The 13,558-nt window shown below is 39.8% G+C and overlaps 2 protein-coding genes across 2 annotated transcripts; both read right to left on the bottom strand.

The window, feature by feature from the left end:
• Positions 1-640: 640 nt before the first annotated feature.
• LOC149246473 (uncharacterized) lies at positions 641-1,975 on the bottom strand. Its single transcript, XM_089457939.1, has 3 exons — positions 1,820-1,975; positions 1,435-1,707; positions 641-1,107 (listed from the first exon to the last, which is right to left on the bottom strand). Exons 1-3 carry the CDS (start codon positions 1,859-1,861, stop codon positions 1,018-1,020), a joined length of 405 nt encoding a protein of 134 aa, XP_089314065.1. The 5' UTR covers positions 1,862-1,975; the 3' UTR covers positions 641-1,017.
• Positions 1,976-8,046: 6,071 nt separating this feature from the next.
• Positions 8,047-13,082, bottom strand: LOC149246474 (uncharacterized). The gene is made up of 2 exons (XM_089441664.1): positions 12,530-13,082; positions 8,047-11,927 (listed from the first exon to the last, which is right to left on the bottom strand). The coding sequence occupies exons 1-2, from the start codon at positions 13,080-13,082 to the stop codon at positions 8,047-8,049; spliced, it is 4,434 nt and encodes a 1,477-aa protein (XP_089297790.1).
• Between the last annotated feature and the right edge of the window lie 476 nt (positions 13,083-13,558).

Consider the following 13,558-nt stretch of genomic DNA (forward strand, 5'->3'; position numbering starts at 1 on the left):
GTTACCAGGTGCGTTATACCTAGATGTGTTTGAACTTTGGGTCTGTGTTACCAGGTGTGGGTCTGTGTTACCTAGATGTGTTTGGGTCTTGAACTTATAGGCTTTGGGTTTTGAACTTATGGACTTTCACTCCTACTGAGTGTATATATGTGCTACCAGATGTGTGTGTTACCCAGATGTGTTTGGGTCTGTGTTACCAGATGTGTGTGTTACCCTGATGTGTTTGGGTCTGTGTTACCTGATGTGTGTGCTACACAGATGTGTTTGGTTTGGGTCTTAAACTTATGGGCTTTCACTCCTACTGTGAGTGTGTAGGTGTGTGTACTGTGAGTGTGTAGGTGTGTGTTTGGTTCTTGAGCTTACCTCTGAGGAAAGTGAGTTACCTCTGCTTACCTCCGAAGAAAATGAGTTCAACGAGCTCTCTTAAAGAGAGAGTAGAAGCAGTTCGAAAATGAGCTCAACGAGCTTTCTTCAAACTCCAAACTCCAGGATCATTAGTATATTTAATTAACCTTGAAAACTAAAATAATTCTAAATAATTCTACACACGAAAGAATAGCAAACTGCAAACAGCATATAAGTAGAAGAACGCAATATCTCCATAATTCCCATGTTAAACTTTCAAGATAGAGACACTTCAAAAATTCAAATCTGGCTGTCAAATATGACAAGTATCATGTATTCCATGTTAATCAAATCTCCAGTCTGTCAAATATGACAAGTATCATGTATCCCATCTTAAACTTTCTGGATGGAGACACTTCAAAAATTCAAATCTCCAGTCCGTCAAATTTGACAAGTATCAAGAATCTGTCAAATACGACTAGTATCAGGTAGAGAATCTGACTATCGTCTTCAGAGTCTCAAATTCGTATTCATCTACTTGTAATTATTAGAAAGTATCAAATATCTATTACAGACAGAATTGCTAGAACTACTACAGTCTTGCCTTCACAAGGCAAGCCTAGCCAGCCCAAAGAAAAAAAATATAGGCTCAGCATCGCGCAACAGCCCTCCTCACTTCTTTTGTTCGCCCTCGCTGGCTCCAAAGGGGCTTTTCACAGCGTCTATAACAGTCTGTGTAGCACCCTTCACCGTGCCCCCCGCCTGCATTGACATTTGACATTCTCCAAATTACTCAACAAAATTCAATAAAACCAAAATGAACTTTTGATACTTAATCAGCTTAATCAACTCTTAAAAACCTGTTGCAAGAAAGTCAACTCTTAAAAACCTGTTGCAAGAAAGTCAACTCTTTCAACAAAATTCAATAAAACCAAAATGAACATTCAAATTTGATACTTAATCAGCTTAATCAACTCTTAAAAACATGTTGCAAGAAAGTCGGTCCAGAACCAGTTTCAACAAAATTCAATAAAACCAAAATGAACTTTCAAATTTAATACTTAATCAGCTTAATCAACTCTTAAAAACCTGTTGCAAGAAAGTCGGTCCAGAAGCAGTTTGTGCCTTCCCCTGTTGGGGTGTACCCACGACCGACTGACCCATCCCCGTGGTTGAGTCCATGGCTGACCTACCCATTCCCATGGCTGACTGGCCCATTCCCTTGGTCGCGTCCAGAGCCGACTGACCCATACCCATGGCCGACTGACCCATTCCCTTGGTCGCGTCCATGGCCGACTGATACATTCCCTTGGTCTCTTTGGTTGCCGGAGAAGGCTTCGCCATTGTCGCGTCTTTCATTCCCTTCACATTACAAAATATACAATAATACCATCAACACCACAATAATATCAATCAACAATAACAAGTTTTTAATGCTAGATACTCCACAGAATGACGGTATAGAGATTGTTACTTGAGCTGTTTTTTGAACTGGTCCAGCATTTTGATCTGCCATCTTGATGAGATGAGAATAAGAATAGATCGGCCGACCTCGTCAACTGTAATGCAACTCTGCAATGCTGTAATATGGTAATGCTGCAATAAAACTGAGTTGAAAACCATGGAGAACAGATACCATATAAATAGCAGTGGGCGGGTCGCTTGAGATTGATTGACACTTCCCTTCCTCTGACACCGCGCTGGACAGATGTCGCGGAAACATTGGAAGCATATCCCATACGGAAAGACACACATACGGAGACATGGACAAAAAATACACAGCGAGGCGTGCTCTCTACGTTTCCCTGAAATGTGCTCTCTACGTTACTGATTTACACCAGAAAGAAGTGAATCGTGAACCATAAGTGTGGTTTAGGAGACTCACCATCAAGACTGATTTACATGTGAATCGTGAACCATAAATATAGGATAAGCGAGTTGTGAAAGGTTTTTTTGGATCAGAAGTGGTTTGAATAGTAGTAGTTTGTTCAGACTATGGAATAGAAAGGAGGAAAAAGGAGATATTTATGCGAATACGTTTTTGTTTTATCATCTTTTATCCTATTGGTTAACAGATAGATATTTATGTGCACTTGTGTCTAGTACAGATATGTGTGACATAGAGAGTGGTTAAAGCATCTGTGGTTTTTTCTTTGGCAGAAGGCGGAATCTTGTGTCTAGTACAGATATGTGTGACATAGAGAGTGGATAAGCATCTGTGGTTACAGATATTTGTGACATAGAGAGTGGATAAGCATCTGTCGTTTTTTCTTTGGCAGAAGGCAGAATCTTGTGTCTAGTACAGATATGTGTGACATAGAGAGTGGATAAGCATCTGTGGTTTTTTCTTTGGTTTTACCCACCTCAGGCTTTTTGGTCTCTGCTAGGGACAAACCGTAATTTTATCTTAAAAAAGATTATGTATTATTATTTGAATAGGAAACGTATATAAATTTTGTATTATTATTATTTTATGAGGAAAAAAAAAAAAGATAGATATTCATGTGAAAATTGAATAGACAAACCGTGATTTTGTATTATAATCTCATGAAATAAAATTTAGATTTTTATGAGGAAAAAAAGAAAAAGATAGACATTTACGTGAATAGTAAAAAAAATAGATATTTATGTGAATAGGTTTTGTTTGTATTATTATTATTTACTGAAATAAAATTTCCATTTTTATGAGGAAAAAGAAGAGAAGAAAATAGATATTGATGAGGAAAAAGAAGAGAAGAAAATAGATATTTATGTGAATAGGTAAAAAAATAGATAGATATTTATGTGAATAGGTTTTTCCAAGCAGACTTGTTATGCTCTTAACCTGCAAAATAATACCCAAATAAAGAATATGCGAAGAAAAGATACCCAGAACACAGAATAGCAATGATTTTATTATTCAGAGAGTAATGTTCACTTGCCTCTTCGAGGGGGCAACCTCCAATAGAGCAGATCTCGACTACAAAATAAGACACGATGCTCCGTAGGGAGTCTCTATCCTTTATATATGACTCATACATGCAATACCACAGGCCAATACCGTGGGTTTTATTAATACCATCTATCTAATACTACGGCCCATTTGCAACTAACTGTGGTTCCGTCATTAATTGCGGATTAACCACTTACAATTATTAATATGGGCTTTATTGACTCTTGACTATGACTTGATCCCATTACATAAATAAGGGGGTTAGGGTGGGACCCTAAAGAGAAGAAAATAGATATTTATGTGAATAGGTAAAAAAATAGATAGATATTTATGTGAATAGGTTTTTCCAAGCAGACTTGTCTGTAGGGTAGGGGTAAGTTGTTCTTCATTTGTAAGTAGGGTAAGAGATATATTTACGGAAGAAAGAGATGTATTTTTTTTAATTCTTCTTGGAAATGCCTTGGTCAGGGAAAAGGTAGGTGAGGGATATGGACATTAACAATAGGAGATCACATAGAGTTGTGTATTCAACACTAAATTTTCATAACAATAGTTACAAATATATATAACATAGATTTTTTATTTCTATATATCTAGATTATGACTACAATTCAAACAACAATTTCTAGATTGACACCTCAATGGAAACTCATGGAAGCATTACTTCCAATACTCTCCCTTAATGCTTACATGGAAAACATTGAAAACACATATTATAGCAATAATATTAATCTTTGTCTGACTCGTCTTCATGAGCATTTACACTCTAAAATCTTGCAAACACCGTTCTTTTTTCACTACCACATCTTCAAACTATCACTTGATCCATTTAAGACATAACCGCTTCAGACCATCTTAGACGTACATTGCAGAATTGACATTTATCTACCTCCCAGAGTAAGACGGGTTAGTCTCGATATGAACCATCCTATGGACATACCTCCACAGTCTTCCATTTATTCCCCAGGAACTCTACATACTAAATGTCTTTAGAAGTCAATTATACAAAGTGACCTCTTAAACAAATAATCAAATTAACATGTACGTTGATGTTGTAAGTTGATGTTCTTAATGTTTCTGGCTTCAGAGGACGGCACCAACTTATAACAAATTATACATAATCAAATTAATGATATGTTCTTGTATCACCATATACATCAAGAACCACCAATTTGAAAATATATTAATATGTTCTATAATTAATTCTTTATTTGATTTTTCACATTATACTCGGAAAATAACTCATTGTAATGTAATAAAACTGCAACCTACACCACATAATAAACTGCACACCAAACCAACATAAATACATTATTTCTTAGCAGATCAACTACTCCATGAATCTGACTAGAAAAGCAAGCCCATTGTGATTGGCCTCGTGTAGCAAGTGAGACAGTGGAATTGATGGATGATTTGTTGCATTACTCACTCTATTGCTCTGGGAATAATTGGAAAGTGTGATTCCAAATTTCACCATTATGCGATGAAATATGGAGACATTTCAATCATTCTCGTTTACCCATCTCTTCAATGTTTATTTTTCTTCTTTTTTTTTGCTTCAAACAAGCCTATGCTTTCATCTAATCTGATAGTGATATCAAATATTCAAGATTAATTGTTCCCCAGACTGCGGTTAACCTAAGACACAATATTGAATGGTCTGCAAAATTTCTGAGCGGATCTACACAAGGAAACAAATATGTTCCCTCTATAGCCATTGTTGCAATCTTCATGCATTTCACATCATTTGCGTTGAAATTTCTTTCTAATTTCTTATATGTGTTCCCAATATCTCAAAATTGTTGTGACTCTTGCACCATTACTTCCAATCGATCTACCTGGAACAATAATAAATCTATTTTTTTTTTTGATCATGCAAATTTATTGCCAGATCTTCCCACTCGACATTCATTGCTCATTGGACAATGTTCTCAAAAATTGTTGTCACCATCGTCCAAATCTTCTACACGTTGAAGAAGTGATACAATGATGGCCTTCACGCCAATGACGCCACTTTGAAACTTGGATCTATTCAACAAACAACGATCTCCACACAATGCTAGTGCTCTCTAGCAATCCAACGACGTTTGACTATTCTTTCAGGCAAGCAGCATCGTCAGAAGATCCAAATTTTGAATGATCTCCCACACCGACGCCTCCTCAACTGACAATATTTTCTCTAAATTAAGGATATTTTCTCCAAATTAAGGCCGTCATTGCTTACCTGTAGTTAGATAAGTTACTAATCAAGAAAGAAGGCATTTACAGTTATAAATTAACCAAGAAAGGAATGTAACTGAACATAACCATACAAGTAATAACTTAGGATTTACGTGGTAAAACCCTGACAGAGTGTCAAGGAAACATCCACGGGGCAAGGGATTGGAATCTCTATTCAATCAATAAAATGATTCTCCATACAATAGTTTGGGCATTCATCAGTTTTATATGAGCCTCCTCAGTTACATAATCGATGTTTCGGTATAAAACTAACTTGTTAATAACTAATACATTTTACCCAAATTTACATAATTAGTTGTCAATTTCCAACAAACTCCACCTTGACAATAATTTTCCTAATCCCTTGCCCATGCCCATTCATCATCTTTTCTGCAAGCCAAGAGAAGCTAAACACCATTGCAGCTTCTCTACTGTAACTGGCTTTGTGAATATGTCTGCACAATTCTCTCGTGTATGGACCTTTTGAAGAGCTACTTTTCTGCCATCGATCACATGTCTCAGAAAATGATACCTTACATCAATGTGCTTGGTTCTGTTGTGATAAGTAGGATTTTTAGCCAAATGAATAACACTTTACTGTCACAAAGTACAGTCACTTTCTCCTACGTCCTTCCAATCTCATTAAGTAGACCCTTTAACCAGATTGCTTCTTTATTGGCATCTGAAGCAACTATATATTCTGCTTCGGTAGTGGACAATGCAATTGTTTCTTGAAGCTTTGACATCCAACTAATTGCTCCGCCTGCAAGAGTAAAGACATAACCTGTAGTAGATCTTATTTTGTCCAAATCACCTGCATAATCAGCATCTACATATCCGCACATTGATCCTTCACTACCATTAAAGATGGTGCAATGGAAAATTTACATATCCGCAGACCGATCCTTCACTACGATTAAAGATGATGCAATGGTGGTGAAAACTTAAAATGGGAAGCTAATGGAACATTAACAGGTTTCACATTGTTCATATAGAACTTTTCAAGTACTTTTTCCACATACTTCTGCTGTGATAACCAAAGCTTACCATTTTTCCTGTCTTTGTGTATCTCCATGCCCAAGATATGTTTTTCTACTCCAAGATCCTTCATATCAAACGTCCTAGAGAGCTGAGCCTTTAACCTGTTGATCTCTTCCATGCTTTTGCTTGCAATAAGAATATAGTCAACATACAAAGCTAAGATAATGAATATGCCATTGAAACTTTTGAAGTATACACAATGATCATACTCACTTCTAATAAAGTTCTAGCTCACCATGAAGGAATCAAACTTCTTGTACCATTGTCTGGGAGACTACCTTAGACCATACAATGATTTCCTAAGCTTGCAAACTAATCTTCTCTTCTGCTGCGACCTTGTACAAAACCTTCTGGTTTTTCCATATATAACTCTTCATTCAAATCACCATGTAGAAAAGTTGTTTTAACATCTAACTGTTCTAACTCAAGGTTAAGTAATGCAATTAGTGCCAACACAGTACGAATAGAAACAAGTTTTACAACTGGTGAAAAAATCTCATGAAAGTTGATACTTGCAACCTGAGAATACCCTTTTGCTACCAGTCTTGCCTTATACCTTTCGATACTTCCATCAACTTTCCGTTTCAGTTTGAAGACCCATTTGCATCCAACAACACTTCTCCCTTTAGGAAGTTCTACAAGATCCTAGGTATTGTTCTTGGCTAAGGAATCCATTTCTTCTTCCATAGTCGTTTTCCACTTTTCGCTATCTGTATCATCTACTACTTCTTGATAACAAGAAGGTTCCCCATCTTCAATAATCGAAGCAAAAGATGAAGCAGAATCTCCATACCTTTTGGGAGTTTTTCTTTCCCTTGTAGACCTTCTTAGAGTGACTGGTTGCTGAACTGATTCAGAAACTTCAACAACTTCCTTTGTATCTTCAACACCTTTTTCTCCAAAAGCCTCTTCTTTCTTTTGATTGTCACCAAAAAATCTATCATAAATTAATTAATAATTAATTAACAATAATTTATATTAATAAAGCATACTTAATATTAATTGATAATTAATATTAAGGCATCATAATTAATAATTAAAATAGTACCCCTTATTATGAAAATTATTAATAGGATATGATTTAATTTTTATAAATACTCTTTATTAATTAATAGCTTTTAATTAAAAACTTAGTAATTATTTATTTATTTACTTATTTATTTATTTATTTACTTTACTTTTATTTATTTATTTATTTATTAGGTAATGATAATAGTGATAGCTATTATCATAATTATTGTAAATGTTGTAATTAAATATTAGTTATTATTATTATTATTATTTTAAAGAACGGTTATAGTGATTCATTATCTGCTTGGCAAATGGCCACATATTCGGTTACAAAATGAGGAGCAATTTCCAGCATGCCTTTCAACCAGGAGGGGATTGGCTTTTGCTCTTATCCACTTCCTCTTTTTACAATTTTCAAAATGTTCTTTTGATGCTGATTGTCCTAGATGAAAGATGCAGACAAATTGATTTAAAAGAAAACAGTAAAACATGTCTTATCACGGAATAGGAGCCCACCGAGATTCCTTGTTTCTGAGAATAGTTCCAGCGTCTAAGTGGACTGCAATGTTTGCTTGGGTGTCTGCTGCTTTATTATTTGTTCTCAGAACATGAAAATATGTCAAGTGTAGGGATTTTGAAATGCTTTTGATTCTGGTAAGAAGCCTTGCTAGGTGCAGATCAGTTGGGTTGGAGTTGGTCACCACAGCTCTTATGATTACTTGGGAGTCTCCAAAAATATTAGCTTCCCTTATTCCCAGCTCCTTGAGGAAGATTACCCCTTGCAAGAGGGCCAGCGCCTCGGCTTGCATGCTAGATGTGTGGCCTAGACCCCAAGCAAAATTATGAGAAGAAGTGTTGTCTGGCATAATAATGTGTCCTCCTGCCCCGGCCTTCCCTGGATTCCCTTTAGCTGCTCCATCAAAAAATAGAGATGGAATTAATTGTTTGGACAGCCATTCCTGAAAGTCAATCTCATTTTTCCTGATTTGCCAAACTTCAAGAGCTGGGGGTAAGCTTCTTGTTTTATGGAAGCTAAGCTTAAGGGCAGTACCCAGCTCTCTGTCTTGCTGACTAAGATTTGAATCGTCACCTATGCCTTCCAACCACTCGTTTAATTGGCATTTCACTGAATTGGCTACTATTCTATGATCCTGGGCTTTGTTACGGAATATCCTCCTGTTCCTTTCTAACCAAACCTGCCAACTAGTAAATTTTGGCAAAGCACTCCATGCTGATCTGATCTTTTTGTTTTTTGGTTGAATACCTGGATATCTGGCCATCCAGCCTGCGAACAACTCTTGAACTGAGGTGGGAAAATTGAGATCGAAATTCCAAGTATCCAGCAGCTCCTGCCAGACAGAGATTGTGTAATTGCATTCAATCATAATATGGAGGGCGGTTTCAGAATTTTCCTTACAGAGAATGCATCTGGACGGTCCATTAAATCCTCTTTTTTGAAGTCTGTCCTCAGTAAGAATTTTTTGATGGCAGAGGATCCAGCAAAAGTGGTCAATTTTTGGAATAGATGGGAAGTTCCATATCCCTGCCCAGGGAGCAGGATTGGGAGGAACGTGGGGGCGCTCTAAAAACTTGGAGTATCCCTGCTTGACAGTGTAACCTGAACGACTTTTCCCCCAGCCTCTCGCGTCCTTCCTGTTTGCGTGGATAGGGGCCAGCCCGTGTAGATGGGTTCTTAACGCTGTCCATTCATTTTGCAGTTCGCTGGGCACCAATAGTTGTTTCCAACCCGTCCAAGAGTCCTCTGTCCACAACGAGATGTCCCACAGAGTGTGGACGTGAGCTGCATCCAACCAGTTTCTTAGCGCTGCAAAATTTCCGGCTTCTTCCAGAGGAGAGCGATCCATAATTCTGTCATTCCATAACTGTATTCTCTTTCCGTTTCCAGGTATCCAATGAGCGTGGTTTTTTATCATCGGCGCGATTCTATTGATGAAGTTGCTGAAGTGCGTTCTGAGCGAATTTTTTGGGTGATCTAAACACCTGAGCCTCGAGCCTCTAAAGTATTTCCTCCATAATGCAATCTGAGCCCAGTTTGGTTTAGGAGCGATTATTTTCCATACTAATTTGGCTCCCATAGCTAGATTTTGAGCCTTCAGGTCTTTGAGGTTCAGTCCTCCTTCAAGATATGGTTTTGTGACTGTTTCCCAACTAATTAGAGAGAATCTCTTATCATTTTGCTTGCCTCCTTTCCAGAAAAAATGCCTGATCAATTCTTCCATCTTCTTTATAATTCCCACAGGTGCCAGGAGGACAGCAAATTTGAAGATCGGAAGACTGCTGAGGACTGCCTTGATGAGTACTGCTTTGCCGGCGATGTTAAGCCAAGAAGATCCCCAGGCTTGCATCTTTGCTTTGAATTTGTCTAAGAGAGGAGCCCAGTCTTTGCTTGACGCCCTCTTATTGAAGATTGGCAGCCCAAGATATTTGAAAGAGGACCAAATAGTGGAGGCTGCAAATCCCAGACATCTAGCTATGGAATTTGCAGTGGAAGCAGTGATATTCCAACAAAATATCTGACATTTCCCCTTATTTAGCTCACTGCCTGAGGTTTTACAGAAGTCATCCAAAACTGCTTTGAAGTTGATAGCTGATTGTGGAGTTGCAGCTCCCAGAAGAAGGGTATCATCTGCAAAAAGGGCATGGTTGATGCGCTTCACCCCTCTTGCAATGCACAGCCCGGTGATAGCAAGATCTTGCTGCTTTTTATTCAAATAGAAACTAAGAACAGAAGCCTGAATGACGAAAAGGAGGGGTGAAAGAGGGCACCCCTGCCTCAGTCCTCTAGAGGCTTTGAAAAATTCAGCGGCCCTTCCATTCACCAGAGGAGCAATCCAAGGCTCCGAGATACAGGCTTTTATCCATTTTATAAAGCCTTGCCCGAATCCCATTTTAAACATTACATCAAACAAAAAACTATGTCTAACACGGTCAAAGGCATTAGCTAGATCTAGTTTGATGACCATACCTTTTTCCTTTCGATGTTGACTGGAATGGATTGCCTCCTGGACCAGCACGAAATTGTCCACTAGCTGCCTGCCTTTGATGAATCCCCCTTGGTTGTCTGGGATGATTTTGGGGAGGAATCTTTTCAGCCTGTTTGCTATCACTTTGGTGATCACTTTGTACCCAATGTTGCATAGTGAAATTGGACGAAATCTGCTGAAGGTGTTTGCCCCTTTTTCCTTAGGGATGAGGGCGAGAAATGTCGAATTTGTGCATCCTCCAATCTTCTGACAGTCCTGTGATTTCTGAATCATTTTGAGAAATTCCTTCTCAATTATCTGCCAACAAGTTTGTAAGAATCTTGGAGTGAACCCGTCCGGGCCCGGGGCTTTATCCGGGTCCATGGCGAATAGAGCCTCCTTGGTTTCTTTGAGCGTGATTTTGCTTTCTAGAACTTGATTTATTTTGGAGGTGATGAGCTTAGGGACAACATCTAGAAGGTTGTTATTTTGGTCTGCGCTGATATCTTCCCTGTACAGCTTCTCGAAATGCTCTGAGGCTGCCTTTTTTATGTTTGCAAAGTCCCTTAGGACACTGTTTTCTTCTTTTATTTCTATGATGGAGTTCCGACCTTTCCTAGCTTGAGCTTGTTTGTGAAAAAAGGAGGAATTCCTGTCTCCAGCTTTAAGCCAAAGACTTCTAGATTTGAGCCTCCAGTACTCTTCTTCAGCCAGGCATGCTTTGTGGAAGTTTTGTTGCAGCTTGGCCTCCTTTTCCAGATCTTCTTTTGAAATTTCAGCTGTTTCAAGTTGAAGATGTTGCCTTTCCAGATCTAATTGAATTTTTTTCCTTTCCTCAGCTGGATTGGGCAAGGTCTTGGCCCAATTTTTTAGCATGGCTTTCACCCTTCTGAGTTTTTCCTCCCACACAAAGAAGGCAGAACCCTTGACTGGGTTTTTCCAGCAGTCTCTGACCTTATCCATGAAGTCCGCCTCCTTGATCCAGAGAGAGCTGAATCTGAATGGAATCGGCCCCAGATCTTTAGTGGTCAGCAATTCCAAGTTGATAGGCTTGTGGTCTGATGTACTGTTGTGCAGGATGCGCGATCTAGCTTCTAATCCAATGAGTAGGAAGGAACTTTGCACCAAGAAACGGTCCAGTCTTGCAGCTATGTGACCTGGGCCAGCCCTTTTGTTTGACCACGTGTACTTGCCGGTGGTTGGCTTGATATCAATCAGATCCCAATCCTGCATGAGATCCTCTACTGTTTCTCTTGCCGGGTCTCTGACAATACTGCCTCCTCTCTTTTCTGATGACAGGAGGGTGAGGTTGAAATCTCCTGCAATGATGATGTTCCCCAAATCTTCCAGATCTGCCAGGTTTTTGATGGAGTCCCAGCATAGCTTCTTTTCACCTGCATTATTAGGAGCATATACATTGACCAGACTAATAATTTCTTTAGATTCTAAGTGTTGCAACTTTAACAATATCCAATGAGTATTCAGGGACTTAGAGATGAGGGAGAACTTATTTGGATTCCAGAGCGACCCAAGTCCTCCTGAAGCTCCCCGGGCCGAGGTTGCATGCGCTCCGTCTTTTTTCCAAAACTTTCTACTTGCTTGGAGGAAGGCTGATTCCTCCATTTTAGTCTCCTGGATGAGGAGGATATCCGGGGTTTCCTGCCTTATCAGATTTCTCATCGCCTCTTCCTTGGCTTTGGATCCCATTCCCCTGCAATTCCAGGAGACTATCTTCATTATTTACTTTTGTTGTGGTGAGCTCCTTTGGAGCCCTGGGTTTGCATCTTCTTCGTCTTCAGAGTTTTTGCTAGGAGTTTCTCTAGCGTAGGCTGGATGCCCTGGAGCTTGTCTTTGTATGTTTCTTGCTCCCTTTTTTCTTTTGTTGACATTCGGCCTCTTGTAGATCTTCTGGGAGTGGATTGTGATTCCCCTATTTCCCCTTCTTCCTCCGATTCCTCGGATTCTTGAGTTTCCTCCTCGTCCTCTGACATCTTACCTTTGGATCTCTCTAGTTCACTTTTAGATTTAGGCGGAGAGACTTCTTTCAGGGTTTCTGTCTCTTGGGTAATTATGGTTTCTGATCCAAGGATCTCATATCTGTTCCCTTGACTCTCCATGGGCGGCTGCTGGGCAGGGCCCGTTTGGGGGGCTCTGGTGTTAGCATTTGCAGACTTCCTGAAGGAAGTTCTGGATCTCTTCGCCTGGTTCCATCCTTCCTCCTTCCCTTTTTCTTCAACCCCTTTGGACGGGCAATCTCTAGCGAAATGACCGTAGACTTGACACTTCCGGCATTTGAACGGCAGCTGCTCATAGTCCAGTTTCTGAATATGTGTCCACGGACCCACCCTTATTTTGATAGCTTCTGGAAGACCGACCTCCAGATCCACCTCCACGCAAATTCTGGCGCAGTCATACTGGTCTCTATTGTTGGCCCTGTCTATGAATTTCCCAAGGGTGTTCCCGATGTGTTTCAGGGAATCCCAGTTCCAGCAGTGGACCGGAAGATTGGGGAGTCTTACCCATACTGGGACTGCTGAAGGTACATCCATTGCCGAGTCAAAATCTGGTGTCCATTTGTTCAGGTACAGCCCTTGAGGCCCCATGAAGTAGGGGCCATTTCTGAAAATAAGGTCCTTGTCCTCTTTTTCTGAGAATTCAAAGAGGAAGTATCCTCTTCCGAGGAAGTAAGATGTTACCTTGCCCTTGATCAGCAAAGCCCAGTTTCTGGAGACCCAGTTCTCTGTTGATTTCGGTGAGGGCCAGAGACCTGTAAACTGACCCACCAGGGCGCGTTCCGACAAAGAAAGAGCTACTTGGATCGGACCTTCAGGGGGAAGAGCGATCTCAGGGATGTCTTCGAGCCTTTTAACGAACTTAGCGGCTTCCACGACTTTCTTCTTGGGTAGAGAGGCCAACAAGGATCTGAAGGCCTCAGCAGCAGAGGATGGAGGAGGGGAGGAAGATCCCGAGGGGGGATCCGGCTCCTCCATGGAGATCCAGCTCTAACCCTAGGCGGCCGCAGCTG

The sequence above is a fragment of the Pinus tabuliformis genome, chromosome 7, assembly GCF_031772625.1.
Source record: "Pinus tabuliformis cultivar Carrire ecotype Pingquan chromosome 7, CPIR1, whole genome shotgun sequence".
NCBI lineage: Eukaryota > Viridiplantae > Streptophyta > Pinopsida > Pinales > Pinaceae > Pinus > Pinus tabuliformis.

Excerpts from the sequence above, each read along its gene's own strand:
- LOC149246473 (XM_089457939.1), bottom strand. The coding sequence starts at position 1,861 with ATGGCAGATCAAAATGCTGGACCAGTTCAAAAAACAGCTCAA. Across the intron at positions 1,708-1,819 it reads CAGTTCAAAAAACAGCTCAA|GGAATGAAAGACGCGACAAT; the intron begins GTAACAATCTCT and ends TGTAATGTGAAG. Across the intron at positions 1,108-1,434 it reads GACCGACTTTCTTGCAACAG|GCGGGGGGCACGGTGAAGGG; the intron begins GTTTTTAAGAGT and ends ATGTCAATGCAG.
- LOC149246474 (XM_089441664.1), bottom strand. The coding sequence starts at position 13,082 with ATGGATGTACCTTCAGCAGTCCCAGTATGGGTAAGACTCCCCAATCTT. Across the intron at positions 11,928-12,529 it reads TGAACTAGAGAGATCCAAAG|GTGAAAAGAAGCTATGCTGG; the intron begins GTAAGATGTCAG and ends CTAATAATGCAG.